Below are 18,328 nucleotides of genomic sequence, written 5' to 3'. Positions count from 1 at the left end.
GTTGAGAAATCATTTCAGTTGTTCATGAGAAAATTATATAAATGTTTCTTTTACATCCGGGATTCCAGCTTCCCTAACATCTCACATATTAATGCAAGTACTAGTCGGTATCTTCAAGAAAGGGGAATGACTAGTGCCTCTGAGAATGAAATAAAACTCTGATGTGAACAAAAAGAAATGGGCAAGTTGCTGGTAGTGTATCAGTGAGAAAAAAAAAGACCAGAGTGTAACACACACACACTACCTTTGGATCTCCAGGAGCAAAGCAGCTGATGTAGTTGTTGATCTGCTTAAAGACGAAGCCCCGGTCCATGAAGGTGAAACATCTCTGTAGACAACCACAACCCACAAAGGTAAGTATTTAGGCCCAAACTTTTAGAAAGTTGGGTTCTAATCAGTCTTTATTGTTAATCAGTTTATCCTTTAGCATACAAACATGTCACTGACATTGAGCAACTAACAATAAACTACTATATACTACTCTGCTAGAAAGGGCACTTCAGTCACTTAAAAGCCAGCACCTGCTGGTCTGGAGATCCCCACCTTGATGAAGACAGCAAGGCTATGATTTGCATTCTTAGATGCCTCTGGGTTATCTCGAAACTTCTGAGTGATGTGTGGCATCAGCATATTCACAACAGTTTCCACTGCATGATGATAGGATGCAGGGAATCTCTGGTTTCTCAATACCTAAAAAAGAATTGAGAGCCAACATTCATTACTTTTTTAAGTTGCAACCTTTTTGGGGAAAATATCTCATCTCTGAATTCATTTAAAAAACTCAACATTCTAACCGTATTTATCTGAAATCAGAAAAGATAAATGAATTCCTTCTCTCAAAGTATAGTACAAGTAATCTAATACTTAAATGAGTGCTGTGGATTGGACCTGAGATTTCAAACTTCAGCATGATAAAGATCACCCTGGAGACATTTATAAAAATGTGGAGATGTGCCTATAGTAACAGAGAAAATGACCAGGAGCTGCATTTTTACCCAGTATGTTTGGTGATTCTAGTGCCTGTGCCTCTCAGAGATCTCTTTAGATAGAAATACTGCCTGAGGTTTAAGCTTCAAGTATGCAAGCTGAAAACATACAGATTGGTGATTGTACATTACCAGCTGAAACTCCTTAGAGCAGTTCTCTTCAAATTATTTTTTTTAATTACACTTAGTTTTTTTAAAAATTTAATTTATTTATATTTAAAGGGAAGGGAAGGAGAGAAGGAGAGAAATATCAATGTATGGTTGCCTCTCATGAGTCCCCTGCGAGGAACTGGCCTGCAACCCAGGCATGTGCCCTGACGGGGAATCGAACCACAATCTTTTGGTTCGCAGGCCCGTGCTCAATCCATCGAGCGACACCAGCCAGGGCTCAAATTAATTTTATATAGTAATTTTTTCTCAACAGGAATACTTAACTATAAAATTACACTCAGGCCATTCAAAAATTGGCTGGGTTCCAATTACTGTATATCTTTTACCGGTTGGGAACTGCATGAGATATCTTTATGTATTTTTTCATTGAATTATTGTAAGATATCTTATGAGTTCAACCTTCATTTCACTGAGTCAGAGAGGTTAAGCAAATGTGTCCTCAGCCACACCACTATTAACTAATGACGATTTAAATCAAGATCTACCATCAGTTCAAAGCCCCTGCTATTTCTGTTCTGTGATGCCTGTTGCCCCTCCCTGCCTATAATGGAACCATTTAATAAGGCCTTAAACGTGACAGAGTTTGATTAAAATGCTCCATGCATTTATCCACTCATGCATGTGAAACAGCCACAACAGGGAGGTATTTTCTTTTTTTTTTTTTAATATTATTTTATTTAGTTACTTTTCAAGTACATTTTTTTTTCATCTATTTCTCCCATCCCACCGTACCCCCCCGCCCAGTCTCCCCCCTCCCTCCCATTCCCCCCCCCCCCCCAGTCCTCATCTCTGTGTCTTTCATACTTGTTCCTCAAAATCCCTCCCCCTTTTTCCCCTTAAGTTCCCTTCCCTCTCCCCTCTGGTCGCTGCCCACTTGTTCTCTATTTCAGTGTCTTTGTTTTTATTCTGTTTGCTTGTTTGTTTTATTCTTTAGCTTCCTGTCAAAGGTGAGATCATATGGTATTTGTCCTTCAATGCCTGGCCTATTTCACTCAACATAATGCTTTCCAGTTCCATCCATGTTGTTGCAAAAGGTAGTAGCTCCTTCTTTCTCTCTGCTGCATAGAATTCCATGGTGTATATGTACCACAATTTTTTGATCCATTCATTTACTGATGGGCACCTAGGTTGCTTCCAACTCTTGGCTATTGTAAATTGTGCTGCTATGAACATTGTGGTGCATAGGTTCTTTTTCATTTTCATTTTACAGACAAGGAAACAAGCTTAGAGAGATGCGGTAACCAAGCACTAACTGACCTTTAATATTCCTACTTGCCTTCTCCTTTTTAGATGTGGAACGCTCAGGTTTTACAGAAGCTCACAGCTGTCCGGCTAAAGACTATATTTCACAGTCTATTTTGTTGCTAGATAAAAGCCATACGACTGACTTCTGGCCAATGGGTCATAAAAGGAAGAGATACATGCCTTTTCCAGCCATTCCCATTAAAAAAATGGCTTGCTTTCTAAATTCTCTTCTTTATCACTGCCTGGAATGGGTGGTTGTAGTGAGCCAGTTTCCTAATCATGTGGATAAAGATTAACACCTGGGCTGGATAATTGGATATAAATAGCCCAAGTCCCTGAATTCCCTTGGGGAACAAGTTCCCCCACTCTCTGAGCTGCCTATGGGCTCTTAAATTTCCGTAAGTGAGAGATGAACCTTCTACCTTATTTAAGGCACTATTATTTTGGCCTGCTTTGGAGAAACCAAATCAGTATCCCAATAAGAAACAAACAGTATTTTGTAAAACGAGAACTGGAACCCAGTTATTTCTGACAGGAAAGCATGCTTTATGTTTATGCATTAAATACCAGAATTTATTTTAAAATTTAGAAATACTAGCTTTATAATAATCTTAATTATCAAAACAGTAACAAGAAAATCTTTGTAAATTTATATAAATTCAGGAATTCAATGAGGTAAGGGTCAAGTGATAAGAATTTCAAGTTCACCTACTTTCAAAAACAATGCAGTAAAACCTGAAATTACAAAAAGATTTTTTTCAATATATGTAATGAATAACTCAATACTCAGGTAAGGCCAACCCTAACCACCAGACTGACAGCCAGCTGCCCAAGATTGCTATTACTGAAAAACAAGTCTCCCAAGAAATGCTTGTGGCCTTTAGCCTTCAGCATGAGGCTGAGTCGATGACTGCTAAAACCATGAAAAGTGGGTGGGGAACCCTATAATGAATGGAAGGAGTGGAACACCACATCAATCTATTGGTCTAGCAACTTTCAAACTTTTTCATGCCATAAGCTAATTAATAAAGTTCTGTGGCACAAAAAATATGTATTTTTGATGATCTGACAAAAAATAGGTATAATTTTGATTCACTCACAATGGAAGGGTATTGTTGAATTGGCTTGTGTCATTTCTTAATTTAACAGTCTAAGGAAAAGAGATCAGTGCCCCTAATGGTCAGATACTGTACATTTTATTATTTTTTAAAATATATTTTATTGATTATACTATTATAGTTGTCCCATTTTTTCCTCCCCTTTCTTCCCCTCCACACTGTACCCTTCTTCCCACCAGCATTCCTCCCACTTAGGTAATGTTCATGGGTCATACATCTAAATTCTTTGGCTTCTCCATTTCCTATATTATTCTTAACCTCCCCCCGTCTATTCTGTACCTACCAATTATGCTTCTTATCCCCTATACCCCTTCCCTCCATGTGATCTGATAACCCTCCATGTGATCTCCTTTTCTCTGGTTCTGTTCCTGTTGTAGTTGTTCCCTTAGTTTGTTTTTGTTTTAGGTGTGGTTGTTAATAACTGTGAGTTTGCTGTAATTTTACTGTTTGTATTTTTTAATGTCCTTTATCTTAGATAAGTCTCTTTAACATTTCATATAGTAAGGGCTTGGTGATGATGAACTCTTTGAACTTGACCTTATCTGGGAAGCACTTTATCTGCCCTTCCATTCTAAATGAAAGCTGTGCTGTATAGAGTCATCTTGGATGTAGGTCCTCACCTTTCCTGACTTGGAATACTTCTTTCCAGCCCCTTCTTGCCTGTAAGGTTTCTTTGAGAAATCAGCTGATAGTCTTACGGGAACTCCTTTGTAGATAACGTCTTGTTTTTTCTTGCTGTTTTAAGATTCTCTCTTTATTTTTAATCTTGGGTAATGTAATTATGATGTGCCTTGGTGTGTGCTTCCTTGGGTCTGCCTTCTTTGGGACTCTCTTGAGCTTCCTGGATGTCCATTTCCTTGGCCAGATCAGGGAAGTTCCCCTTCATTATTTTTTTTTCAAGTAAGTTTTCAATTTCTTGCTCTTCCTCTTCTCCTTCTTGGTACCCCTATGATTCAGATGTTGGAATGTTAAAAGTTGTCCTCGAGGTTCCTAAGCCTCTTCTCATTGTTTTTGAATTCTTGTTTCTTCATTCTGTTCTGGTTAAATGTTTATTTCTTCCTTCTGCTCCAGATTGTTGATTTGAGTCCCGGTTCCTTCCTTTCACTGATTCCCTGTATATTTTTATTTATTTCACTTTGTATAACCTTCACTGTTTCCTCTAATTTGTGACCATACTCAACCATTTCTGTGAGCATTCTGATTACCAGTAATTTGAACTCTGCATCTGATAGATTGGCTATGTCCTCATTACTTAGTTGTATTTTTAGAGCTTTGAACTGTTCTTTCATTTGGGGCATATTTCTTTGCCTCAGCACAACTGTTATGTAGCCAGGAGTGGAGCCTTAGGTATTCACCAAGGCAGGGCAAACCATGTCCCTGGTTGTGGCACTGTATGTGTGGGAGGGGTCCACAAAGGAACAATGCCACTTGCTGGGTTCTTAGCTGGCTTTCAGTCACTTTCCCCACTACCCACAAGCAAATTGGGCCCTTCTGGTGCTGATTCCTGGGTGGGTGGGCTTGTGGATGTTCTAGGGCCCTGTGGGTCTCTCCAGTGAACATTCATGTGAGGCTGGGAGTTTCTCCCACTGACGCAGCCCCTACTAGTTCTCACAGCCATAGGTTTTGAGGCTCATTTCCCCACAATGGAACCTGGGGTTTCTTGTTCCATCTCATTCCCCAGTTGTTCCTCCTGGATTATCCAAATATGGGACCGCCTGGGCTGGTCCACCAGCCGCCACTTTGCCCTATGTCCTCTCTATCCCTGCTGTCCTTCTCCATACCTACTACCAGTATGAATAAGTGTTTCTTCTGTAACGCCTTGGTTGTAGGACTTACATAAAGTTCGGTTTTCTGGCAGTTCTGGTTTTTTTTCCCATTTTATTATTTGTTTAATTTTCATTGTTGTTCAAGTACAGTTTTCTGCCTTTTACTCTCACCCCAGCCCACCCCCCCAGCATTCCCCAACTCCCTCCCATTTCCACCCTCCCCCTTGTTTTTGTCCATATGTCCTTTATACTCGTTCTTGGAAATACTTCCCCTTTCCCCTGAAATTTCCTCCCCTCTCCCCTCTGGTCATTGTCTGCCTGCTCTCTGTTTGTGTTTTTTGTTATATTTTGCTTGCTTGTTTGTTTTGTTGTTTAGGTTCCTGTTAAAGGTGAGATCATATGGTATTTCTCTTTCAACACCTGGCTTATTTCACTCAGCATAATGCTTTCCAGTTCCATCCATGCTGTTGCAAAGGGTAGGAGCTCCTTCTTTCTTTCTGCTGCATAGAATTCCACTGTGTAAATGGACCATAGTTTTTGATCCATTCATTTACTGATGGACACCTAGGTTGCTTCCAGCACTTGGCTATTGTAAATTGTGCTGCTATGAACATTGGGGTACACAGGTTCTTCTGGATTGGTGTTTTAGGGTTCTTAGGATACAAACCTAGCAGTGGAATTGCTGAGTCAAAAGGCAGATCCATTTTTAGTTTACTGAGAAAATTCCATACTGTTTTCCATAGTGGTTGTACCAGTCTGCAATCCCAGCAACAGTGCACTAGGGGTGCACTGTTTCTCCACAACTTCTCCAACACTTGTTGTTTGTTGCTTTGTTTATGATGGTCATTTTGACCAGTGTGAAGTAGTATTTCATTGTGGTTTTAATTTGCATCTCTCTGATAGCTAGTGATACTGAACATCTTTTCATGTGTCTCCGTATCCTCTGTATGTCCTCCTTGGAGAAGTGTCTAAATTAAATCGTTGTCTGAGGTATCATTGGCAAATATGTTTTCCCATACAGTTGGTTCTCTTTTTATTTTAATAGTGTTTTCTTCAGCCATGTAGAAGCTTTTTATTTTGATGAGATCCCATTTGTTTATTCTTTCCTTTATGTCCCTTGCTCTATGGGACATATCAGTAAAAATGTTGCTCCATGAAATGTCTGAGATTTCCTGCCTATGTTCTCCTCTAGGACTTTAATGGTGTCATGACTGATATTTAAATCTTTTATTCACCTTGAATTTATTTTTGTGTAGGTCTAAGTTGGTTCATTTTTTTGCATGTAGCTGTCCAGCTCTCCAGACATCTTTTGTTGGAGAGGCTATATTTACTCCATTTTATGTTGTTGCCCCCTTTGTCGAATATTAATTGACTATAGAGACTTGGGTTCATTTCTGGGCTCTTTGTTCTGTTCCAATGGTCTATGTGCCTGTTTTTATGCCAGTAAGTTCTGGTTATTTTTTTGTTTTTAAATTTGTTGTCCTTCTTTGGTTGTGTGACGAGGCAATGTGTATCCACCTACGCCTCCATCCTGGCCAGAAGTCCCGGAGTGATATTTTACATTTTAAATGTTCCTGTAGCACACTGGTTGAAAATCACTGTATTAGTCCATATTATCACAACAAAAAGTATGACAACAAGACAGTGTATGCCTCCTGATGTGATGCAGTAGTGCTGGATACAAAGCATCCTTTACAAAAAACAAATCAAACCTTCATGGACTTGAGCATCTAGCTATCAGTACAAGTTTATAGGAAAGACATGGGACATAGAACCATATCTGAGAAAAGTGTGAAGTTATGACTAGTCAAATCTAGAATGTGAGAAATTCTAAAAGGCAAATGGCCCACTTTCTTCAACAAATACACTGCATTTAAAAAAAAAAAAGCCCAAACAAATGTAAAGGGGACTGTTTGAGAATTTGAGAAACTTTGAGAACACATCAACAAAAGGCAATGTGTAGACTATGTTAGATCCTAATTCTAACAAGCCAATGGTAAAATACATTTTTGAGACACCTGGGGGAAAAATGAAACACAGATTTGGTGTTAGATGATAATAAAGAAATATTGCTAATTTTTGGTGAGTTTGACAGTAGTGTAGTAGGTACTTATCTTTATTTTAAAGGCTTTATCTATTAAAGATGACACACTAAAGTGCTTACCAATGCAATTATAAAATATCTGGGAGTTGCTTTTAGGAACTCTAGTAAAAAAAATTGTGAAGGTGGATATATAAAGTAAGAATGGCAACATGCTGGTTTACTGTTGATGTTGGGTAAAAACAACAGGACATTCATTAAACTATTCCCTTTCCTTTTAGTTTTATTGAAAAAGTTCTGTAATAGCCATGGCTGGTATGGCTCAGTGGGATGAATGCTGGCCTGTGAACAGAAAGCTCATCAATTTGATTCCTCGTCAGGACACACTTCTGGGTTGTAAGCTAGATCCTCTATTGAGGTATGCAAGAGGCAGTCAGTTGATGTTTCTCAGTCAGTTGATATTTCTCTCCCTCACTTTCTCCCCTCCCCCTAAAAACACATAAAATCTTTTTAAAAATTAAAAAATTTCTGTAATAAAATGTTTCATTTAAAAAAAAGAAAATATGGTAGAGAACGGTAGATAACTAACACACAAAACAGCAATGCTGTTCAGTGATTAGGAAATGACAACTCAGTGTCTGAAGACTGAAATGAAGCTCTCTGCAGTGAGAAACAGCTATGATCAAGAGTCATAATTTGGCAACAAAACAATGAGTTTATGAAGAGTACTATAAACTGAAATGGAAGAAAATCATTTAGGATATTGACTGACATCTGGGCGGGGGGCAGGGCAGGGGGCAGTGCATATATAAACTCTAGCTCAGAGGAGAGGATGTTGAGACATCTCAGTCAAGCAAAACCCAACTCCTGATCATGTCCTGCTGTAGCAGCCTCACTGAATGGTGCTGCAGCAACCCCGGTGGCCCAGCCGCCACCATCTGCTCCCTCTACAAATGCTGCTGGTACAGAGTCTGCCTGTCCAGTACCAGTCCACACCAAATCAGCATCCTCAAGCTAGCATGCTGTGTCCCATGCCCCCCCATCTTGCTGGTTGCTCAGCTTCTGCCACCTGCTTCTTCAGCTGAGTGGAATCTCTCTGATGACCCACACTTAGTCTTGCTGTGAAGGGTCTTGTGAGACCCACTGCTAACCACTACATATTTTTGTAGACACCAGCAATGAGCTACACCATGTACTACATGTCATGTTGTCTGGGCTTTAACAAATCCTGTGGCCAAAAATATGGCTTTACGTACAAAACTACTTCCCAACCGTCTTCAAACGTTCATTCTTTGTTCCATACTGTGCTCTACATTCTTGTAAGGTTTACTGCTCCCTGAGATAGAAGAAGGAGAATAGCAAATAGCAGATTTCATAGGCCTATTTCAATTCATTTCATAAACAAAAATGGGGGAGATGTTGTAGACCACTCTACCTGATTTTAGGAATTGTATCTCTACCCCTTGTGGCTAAGGGCGAGAGACGACCTTTGGAATGCCAGCCGCAGGAGACAAAGCCTGTCTCTGGTAGCAAACACTGCCTCAGTTCCTCTCCCTGCCCCCAAAGCTTGGTCAGAAGTCAATGATGGGTAAGACCGCTCACAGTGGGGGGCAACCTAAGACAGACTCGATCACCTGGGAGGCCTTCATGGAAGGACTGGGGGGGGGCTGCAACAAAGAGCAATGGACTCTTGTCCCACCCCCCAGCTTTGACATAGCCCGAATCCCCATGTTCTCTGGGAGAAGCGCTTCCTGGCTCTAATCCCCTTAAGCCTGAATATCTGATGGGGAGAGGTGCAGCAACTTACCTTGCTAGAGCGTGTGCTGGGGAAAAATCTGGCATCACAAAGACTTCCTGATAAACCTGTGAAATCTGCTCTGCTAAGACTGCTTTCATTCGTATGATAAGGGTCCGAGAGGAAATGAATATGTCTCCCAAAGTTTCTGCAACTCTCTTCCTGACAGACACTGACTCAGACTCTGAAGCCCTCAGATCTCTTTGTAATGTTATCTACTGTTTGATCCTTGTCGCCCTGTATTCCTGTGTATTACAACCCAATAAAAGGCTATGGAAGAGGGCATTCGGGGCTTTTTTCTCCTCAGAGAAAGGCCACTGCTGGCCTTTGTCTCCCCTGAGAAACTGGCCACAGCCCACTCCTCCTCCCTAAACAGATCTCATCTTGTCTCGGCCATATTTATTCATTCATGTGTGTCCATGGCACCAGGGGGACTCTCAAAAAGTAGTCACCCCCACAACTAACTAATAAACTTCATTTTTTCTGACTTAGCTAGCAAAAAAATAATGGTGTAGACAAGAAATTTTCCAGTGACATTTTCTAGTAGCCTAAAGTTATTCCCCATTATTGGAACTCCTAAATTATTTTTTGTTTTTTTCTACAACATCTTTTCTTTCTCCGAGCTCTTCATTATTTTCATTCACAAAATCAGTCTCTCTACCCTGCCAGTGCTATGAAAATGGTCACTCAGATCTCCAACTACAGGGAGCATAAGTGACCCATGGCCCAGGTGCTGTGCTCTGAATTCTGCTACTGCATTTACACCATTGCCACATCTTGCATGGGCTGTCCCCAGCCACTGACCAAGGGTGGCAGGAGTACCAAGGGAGGTTTGTTCCTGGGGAACACCGGAGTCCTCTGATGGTCAGCCTGAGCTCAAGGACTTTCCAGTGGCTTTGCTCAATGCTCTTAGAATTGCACTGAAGTCTAAGATTTTTTTCCTTCTTTCTCTCTCTCCTTCTGCCATCTGACGGTTTTCCCACTGTCTCCTGGGCTTCTTTCCCATTTTTTCTCATAGTAATTGCTCCTAATAAATCTCTTATATAGATAACCTTATTTGATGACTCCACACTAACACAATGCTTTTCCCGATGAAAAGCTTAGGTGTATGATTTTAGCAGACTGGTGCTCACAGATCTATTTCTCTAGCTGTGTCTATTTTCTTCCTTGCCCAAATCTGAATCTCCACCTGCAAACTTTCTTGGGCTATGCCACTGCTCCTTGTGCCAACAACTGCTGGTTGCCTCCCAATATCTGTTCTCTCTTCTCTTTCCTGGTAATAAAACCTCAGCATTTTAACTGAGGGCATGAACACTCAGAATAAAGACTACATTTACCATAATCCCTTGCAGGTAAGCAAGACTAGCTAGTATGTGACTAAACCTGGCCATTTTAATAGCAACAGGTCACAGCCAGTAAAAGATTTATCTTCTCCTTCCTGCTAGCTCCACAAGGGCATGGTGGTGAACCCACTTAGACTGGAAATATGAGCAGCAGCACTACACGTATACAAAGCAGTGAGATGGAAAAAGTCTTGGTCCCAGATAAACTTTGTGGTACAGCACCCCCATACTAGCTTGCACTTTCCTGTGAGAAGAAATAACATTTTTTTCTTTAGTTACTGTTATTTTAGATCTCTGTGACAGGAGCTAAACCCATGGACCTGAAGCTTAAGATGTATATCCCAAACAAAACTCATCACGTCCTGTCTTGCTTGGTAAACTACATCCTAATTATCTCTCCCAAATGCTCTACTCTTCTATGCTCTCAAACATAGTATCTAAGCAACCTTTTTATCCCCACTAAAAACTAACTTTATTACATTCTATTTTTTTGTCAGGTTTATTGATATTTGTTATATGCACTAAAATTCACCCTTTTAAGGTATACAGTTTGGCAAGTCTTGGCAATGAATATAATTGTGTAACTACCACAACAAACAAGATATAGTACATTTCTTTCACCATAAAAGTTCCCTCATATCCCTTTGAATTCATTCCCCCACCCCCAGCCTCTGGAGACCACTGCTCTGTTTTCCGTTCCTAGAATATTTTCTTTTCCTAGAATGTCATAAAATGGATTTACAGAGTATAAAGTCTGCGGCTTAAGTGGAGAGACTTCCTCCACTTAACATAATGCTTTTGAGATTTATCCATGTTGTCGAACAAATTAGTAGTCTGTTCCTTTTATCACTCCATTGTAGTATTCCATTGTATAGAGTTACCACCACATCTGTCCATTTGTTAGTAAACATTTGGTTGTTTCTAGTTTTGGGCTATTATGAGTAAAGATGCTATGAACATTCACATACAGATCTCTCCGTGAATATGCTTTCATTTCTATTCAGTAAATACTAGAAGTAGAGTTGCTGGGTCAAATAATTAGTCTACTTAATATTTTCTCTTATTCATTCATCCTTTGATCATTCTCATCCCCAATCCCACCTCTTCCACCCAGTGAGAGAGCTAAAAAACAAACAAACAAATAAACAAACCCAGACATATAAAAAAATGACAGGTGCCCTGGCCTGGTGTAGCTCAGTGAATTGAGTGCAGGCCTGTGAAGAAAAGGGTCACCAGTTCAATTCCCAGTCAGGGCACATGCCTGGGTTGCAGGCTAGGTCCCCAGTGGGGGACACATGAGAGGCAACCACACACTGATGTTTCTCTCCCTCTCTATCTCCTTCCCATCCCCTCTCTCTAAAAATAAATAAATAAAATATTTTTAAAAAATGACAGGTATATTAATCTGTTCTACAGGTTAAACTCTAGGGGGAAAACAGATTCATTGGTATAAAGTTTGCAGGCCACTCTGCTAACATTTATATGCTCTTCCATCTTGTCATTCCTGCTGAAGAACCTATGCTACCACTCTATGGTCTTTATAAAATCATTGGCTGCTTGGCCTCAAAGCTCCCAATAATCTCATCCTTGTTTCTATGTTGATCTTGTTTTCTGTTTTTTAAATCTCATGGCATTTTTAAAAGATTTATTTAGTTTTAGAGAGAAGGGAAGGGAGGGAGAAAGAGAGGAAGAGAAACATCCATATGAGAAACATCACTTGGTTGTCTTTCTCACATGCCCCCAACTGGGGACCTAGACTGCAACCCAGGCATGTGCCCTGAATGGGAATCAAACCTGTGACCTTTTGGTTGACAAACTGGCACTCAATCTACTGAGCCACACAAGGCAGGGCTGTTGATCTTGTTTTTCTCTATTTCCCTCTACTCGCAGCCTTAGGCCTGCCACAGAAGCCTTACCTGTGCATGAGTGCTCTCCTGTTCCTAATGCTTATTCTCTTCTCTCTAAATGTGGCATCTTTCTAGGCCCAGGTAAAGTTCCATCTCTATCTCCTCATTAATCTATCATTTTGGAGCTCACATATACACCTTCTTGCATTCTTCTCCAGCTGTTGCAAGCTGAATGTCTTTTTTCTTCAATGACTCTGTCAGTTTCAAAATTGAGAATGCATCCTCTACTCCACGTGCATTTCTCCTCAATGTTCTGTACATAGCAAATAACTGTTCAAAGTATTTATCCATGGATGAAAGTATGGATATGAACATTCTGCCATCACCTATGTACATGGTTTACAAATATAATTTAGGAGAGGTCCAAACAGTCCATTTAGAACATGAATCATAACATCTTCCATCCACTTTTCAAATAAAACTCTCCTTGCTCAGTTAAGCCAGAAAATGGCTGTAGGTTAAATAAGTGACTCTTAAGGGTATATATTCATCCTATTCTATGCCAGGTTTTCCAACTTCCTTGAAGTACACCTGTGTAATGCCAGCAATTTGCTTGATTCAGTGTGGGAGGGCAGGAAATTCAAAATGAGTCTGCTGAAATTATAGTTGCTAAATATAAATGATACAAAAGAAACACCTACAATATATTACTTATTGAGGCAGAGTGGGGTTGAGGGTTACAAACTTAACAGGCCTCCATGAGGTCTACTCAAAAACCACTTACTTTAAATTCCAAGCATATGTCACCTATGAAACAGTCAAATCTAGCAAGGAAATGCTTATTTTAGATGCTTGTTCCAAGAGAGGCTCTGATACACAGCCTTTCTCAGCAAATATTATACAGTGTAGTTTAACTTGACTGGCTGGGGATAGGGAAGTGGACACATTGGCCACCTCCATTTTCAGAAGAGTATAGAATCAGAAACAAACAGAACAGCAGGCAAATTTATCCCTCCACATAAATACGCACCAGATGGAATGACCCCACTAACACAAGGAGTATACACTGAAGGCCTCAGCTCAACATACACGATGTCCCCAAATTCTGATCAATACCAGGGAAAACACATTCAGCAACACCAAAAGCATTATCGGGTCTGATATGAATCCGTGGCCTAGGTATACCTACAAGATAGGCATGAGCCTGGTTATGGCATTTGAGGAAAAACCAATGAGGAAGGAAATCAGGTCACAGTCATAAACACAATGGATAATATTAATAATCTTCAGTCAAAAAATATTAAAACTCTGACAGGATTTGATCATGATTCTGGAAATCACTGATGATACAGCAATGGTAAACATGAATTTGTTCCTTAAATTCAGAACATCCTTAAGACTGAAGTATAAGATGAACATAAAAATAACTAATTCAAACACAGAAAACTCATTACTCCTAAGATATAAGGCTAACTGAATGAAGGCTTCAAAAAAATGTGGAAAAAGTTCCTAGATCAATAATATGTGATTTAGGGAAACAGTGGTGTGGTTTCTGGCATGACATGGAAATGTTCAGCTCTCCCAGGTGCTAAGTAGGTGTTTTGAATGTCTTTTTATAGTAAATTATGCTATAGTTGAGTTTTCTCCTTTTGGATGTCAGTGTTTATTTTTAAACTGGATAACAATTTTAAAATAAGTTACTTCTAAAAACTTACTGAGTATTGTTTTAGGACCAAGATACAATTAATTTCCAGAAAAGGTTGTACATGGTAGCACCTGAATGGTTTGTTTTGCAGAGTTCCAAAAGTGATTCCCAAAGGATATAAGAGAATTAGGTTATGAGACTGGAGATGGCAGTGCATCTGAGAGAGGCTGGTTCTGACTCTAGCAGGAGTTCTTGGCTCTGCTCAGGTGTGTGACCCTGGGCAGGTTACTTTATGGGTCCATAGTTCCATCTCAACCTCTGTGACATAAGAGAGGAGCTGGACCAGAAAGTAGTTTTCAGGTCTCTATCATCCCTAAAGGTCTATGGTTTAATTTGGCCTCTGGAGAAAAGAATGCATGCAATTGAGTTCCTTTATTAATCTTCTATCACAGGTCTCAGAAAGATGTCATTGATCCTTGATTTTATATATACTTCTTATGGGTGTTTCAGAACTGTCTGTTACTTCCTTGACGTTTATCTCCATGGTCTAATGGTACACTTTCCCACCTAATTTCTGTGAGGGCAAAACCACACTACAGTTAACTTTGTAATCCTTGAGCCTACATATAATAAGGGCTCATGGAATACTGTGTACACAAATCAGTTACATTTTAGAATATAAGTGAGTCATTAATCTCTCTGAAGTGATTATATTTATTTAGAGCCAAAAATAATTTTAAAAATCCAGTGGGACCTTGTTATAAACTGAATTGGAACCCCTCAAAATTTCTATGTTAATGTCCTATACCTCAGAATATGATAGTGTTTGGAGACAGCGTCTTTAAAGATGTAATTAAGTTAAAACAAGGTCATTAAGTAGGCCATTAATCCAACAGGGCTGGGTGTCTTTGTAAGACAAGAGATTAAGACACAGACATGCACAGAAGGAAGACAATATAACGGCACAAGAAGAAGATAGCCATCCACAAGCCAAGGAGAGGCCTCAGAAACAATCAACCCTACAGACATCTTGAACTTGAACTTTCAGTCTCCCGAATTATGAGAAAATAAATTTCTGTTATTCAAGCCATCTAGTTGTTATGGCAGCATTAACAAACTAATACAGGCCTAAAGTCTAGCCTGCATATGACAACATTCTTAACAGAAAGATGATATACAAAGAACCTGCATATGTGTGTATACATGCCCCATGTATGCACACACATACATGTATGCTCGTACATTAGCTGCACTGACAAGTAGGAAGTCTGCTATACTTTTTCCTTGGTAGGCTATTCTAGCATGATTTAGATGGTGTGTTACTCTGTGGAAGGCAGGGCCCACCTCCATCTGGCATTTCTCTGTGTGCTAAAACTGGATTAAAAGAAGGAAAAAAAAAACCATCTGGTCAGGCGCCAGTGTCCACTCTACTAGAGTTTTAGGTTCTGAACCATCAGCCTTCTGCTTGACAGAATCCATCAGCCTTTCCCAAGCCTTCCTTTCAGAGTCAGAGGGCCAACATTATTAGCCTCCCTGCCTGTGACTCTGCCCTCCTTCCCACTTTCACTGATAGATGCTGCCAGGTACCACAACTGCTCCCTGCAACAGTGCCCCCAGCTCTCACCCAGGCTCTTCAAGCTTCCACTTCTGTACAGCTACAATGTGGTAAGAATTCACAGTTACAATGACAACTCCAAGACTGCATTTCAGAAGGAGCTCTGTGATACATCTACCTGTGTTCACTGCCTTGGAATTTTATAAAAATTAATCTAAGCTCAAACAGCCAGCAACAACCAGTTATACCTTGACAGGCGTCAGTCCAGAGATGAGCATGGCATATACCCAGGCACCTCAGAGAGGAGACTGAGTTATCTCAAAGTCAATTCATTGGTTACAGAGGACATGAAGTAGCACCAGAGACCCATCTAAGTCCTGGAGAAATGTCTAAGATGTTCAAGACACTTAAAAAACATCAGGTAAATGCACTTTAAATGAATCCTTAAACTACTATTCCCATTTCAACAAACTTGAAGATTTCTAAGCTAGTCAAAGGAAAAGACACATTTTTCTTTGGATTTAATAGCACAGTGCTTGAGGAGTGTGGGCTTTAGAGCCAGAGTGGTCTCAAAACCTGGCTCCCTCCACTCACTAGCAGCATGGCCTTAGGCAAATAACTCAAGCACCCTGACTTCAGTTTCTTCATCTATAAAATGAGGGGTAAAACTAATACTTCCCCTATAGAGTTGTCATAACACTAAAATGCTTTACTACTAGAAAGCACTTAAAACAATACTTGTAAGTGGAACACAGAAAGTGTTAATAAATGTTAGCTACAAACACAATGAATTATATTTTTCCCTAAAAACTACCATACAAGCCCTGATATGAGGTGACATACCTTAACTTTGGAGTTCTCTATCAAATGCTGGGCCATGGATTTTATCAAAACATCAAAGAAAAACCATGAATACTGAAAGAAAAAAAAAAGATTCCAGTAAGAAAAACAATCAGTTAGATGAGATGTTTATTCTCTTAGGCTGACAATGTTACTGACATAAGACAGATGTGACCAAAAAACAAGGCTGAACCTCTTGGTGAATGATCAGATTGGAGTTGTATGGCAGGTACTCTCCTGCTTTCACGTGTCTGACAGTACATGACTTCATCCCTCTAGGAAATAGGGTGCAAACAGCATGACATAACCCACACAAGTGGTGCTGCTCCATTAGATACACAATCTTTCCTCTTGGCTGAGTCTTGCCTGATAACGCCTGCCTGTATAATCTCTAACTCACAATCCCCCAATGATTTAAATATAATAACTTATTAACAGCTAGACGCCACAAAACTTTGAGTATAGTAATAATTTGCAGCTTCCATAGAGGCACTAGTACAAGTAGCAAAGTGGTATTGAAGAACTGACTCTGTTACCATTTTTTAGGAGTTGGTGATTGTCTCTAAGACGACACAAGGTAAATTGATCAAGCTGAGGAGTACGAATTTTTTTAAATCAATTTAAATACTGCAGAGTCACACTGGCTCTCCCAACATACCTTAAGTAATTTGTTGCTGGTGAGAAAGTCAGCAGAAGGCTTGAGAATTGTGGTCATGGACTTGGTCAGTTCTTCATGCACTGTTTTATATTCAGAGGCAATATATGGCTCAGCCTTATAAGCATACTTTGAAGAAAAGGGAAAGATGATTTAATGCATTGGTTCTTCAAGATGAGCTGAATGCTGAAAAGACTCCAAAGGATGAGATCAGGGACTGAGATACAATTGCATGGGGGGGGGGGAGAGGAAGGTATGAAAACGAAAGGTGAGAAGGGTCTTGTCATGTGACAGAAAGAGGCAGTTCAGGATGTCTTTGGGGAACTTGTCAGAATATTGTTAATCACCTGACTCCGGTTAGTGGTCGTGTAGCCCACAGCTCCACCTCCTAAGGACTTCATGAAATGTGTCACAGAACACTGGGTAACTGATATCCTGAACAACCCAAACTTTATTTTTTAAACAAACACACAGCTATAATTCATAGAGTGTCAAAGACTAAATGAAATGTGTGTAATTGTTTAGAACAGTAACTGGCACTATGTTTACTAAGTGTTGTACAAAAATGAAGAACGTGTTGGTATTTGTCCCAACAACATCTCTTGCTGTCCAACGTAGTCATCTACTTAGATGGTGGCCAGAGCCAACCTTCCTGTCTTGGGAGAAGCAGTTTTCCTGGGAATTTTTGGATGGAAAAAAGAAAAAAGAAGACAACAAGCTATACCAGAGGCCTAGCTAAGAGTGAGTTAATTGCCTCCTTTAAACTTCCACATCATTTGGGTCACATTATTTGCAAAACCCACTAAAACAAGAAATGCAGTTGACAAAATGATATTAAGTAAATAAATGAATCACTGCCCTTCTTTGGACTTCCTCTCATGTAGGTGCTAGCACTGGTTATGTGATATAGAAGAAAAAGCATAGGTATTAAGTTTCATCCCAACATACATCCCCAAATAACTAGATTAAAAAAAAATCTAGAAGGAAAATTGGAGAGCCACAGATATAAGCAACTGGGACAATTTATTTTACATACCTTAACATATGATCTCAAGTGGCTCTCCAATCCTTCCTCATGGCACTGGGCAACCACATGAATAATGACCCTACATACCACAGGAATGAATAAAGCAATGAGTAGTAATGTGAAAATGGAAACATTTCATTATCATCACAGTACTGGAACAATGATGATCCTATTGGCACCACAGGAAATAAGGCATTAGATGGGATCTCTACATATGGGATCAAAAGAAATGTCTTAAATATAATGTTTAACACATACTAGCATCCCAGATATGTATGACTATGCTCTTTTATG

The 18,328-nt window shown here is 39.8% G+C and overlaps 1 protein-coding gene across 12 annotated transcripts in view; it reads right to left on the bottom strand.

Annotated features, from left to right (window-relative positions):
- Window positions 1-18,328, bottom strand: part of DOCK9 (dedicator of cytokinesis 9) — a 377,316-nt gene that overhangs the window by 105,760 nt on the left and 253,228 nt on the right. For all 12 annotated transcript variants that reach the window (XM_053665376.1, XM_037151681.2, XM_037151687.2 and 9 more), the window contains exons 25-29: window positions 18,044-18,113; window positions 17,011-17,136; window positions 16,356-16,427; window positions 544-690; window positions 245-328 (exon numbers count right to left, since the gene is read on the bottom strand). In XM_053665376.1, the coding sequence (XP_053521351.1) occupies window positions 245-328; window positions 544-690; window positions 16,356-16,427; window positions 17,011-17,136; window positions 18,044-18,113 (499 nt within the window). The remainder of the gene's footprint in view (window positions 1-244; window positions 329-543; window positions 691-16,355; window positions 16,428-17,010; window positions 17,137-18,043; window positions 18,114-18,328) is intronic.

The sequence above is a fragment of the Artibeus jamaicensis genome, unplaced genomic scaffold (genome assembly GCF_021234435.1).
Source record: "Artibeus jamaicensis isolate MK-2021 breed Jamaican fruit bat unplaced genomic scaffold, CSHL_Jam_final contig_410, whole genome shotgun sequence".
Classification (NCBI taxonomy): domain Eukaryota; kingdom Metazoa; phylum Chordata; class Mammalia; order Chiroptera; family Phyllostomidae; genus Artibeus; species Artibeus jamaicensis.
Note: the sequence above shows the minus strand (reverse complement) of the source record. Positions and strands in the feature narration are given on the sequence as shown.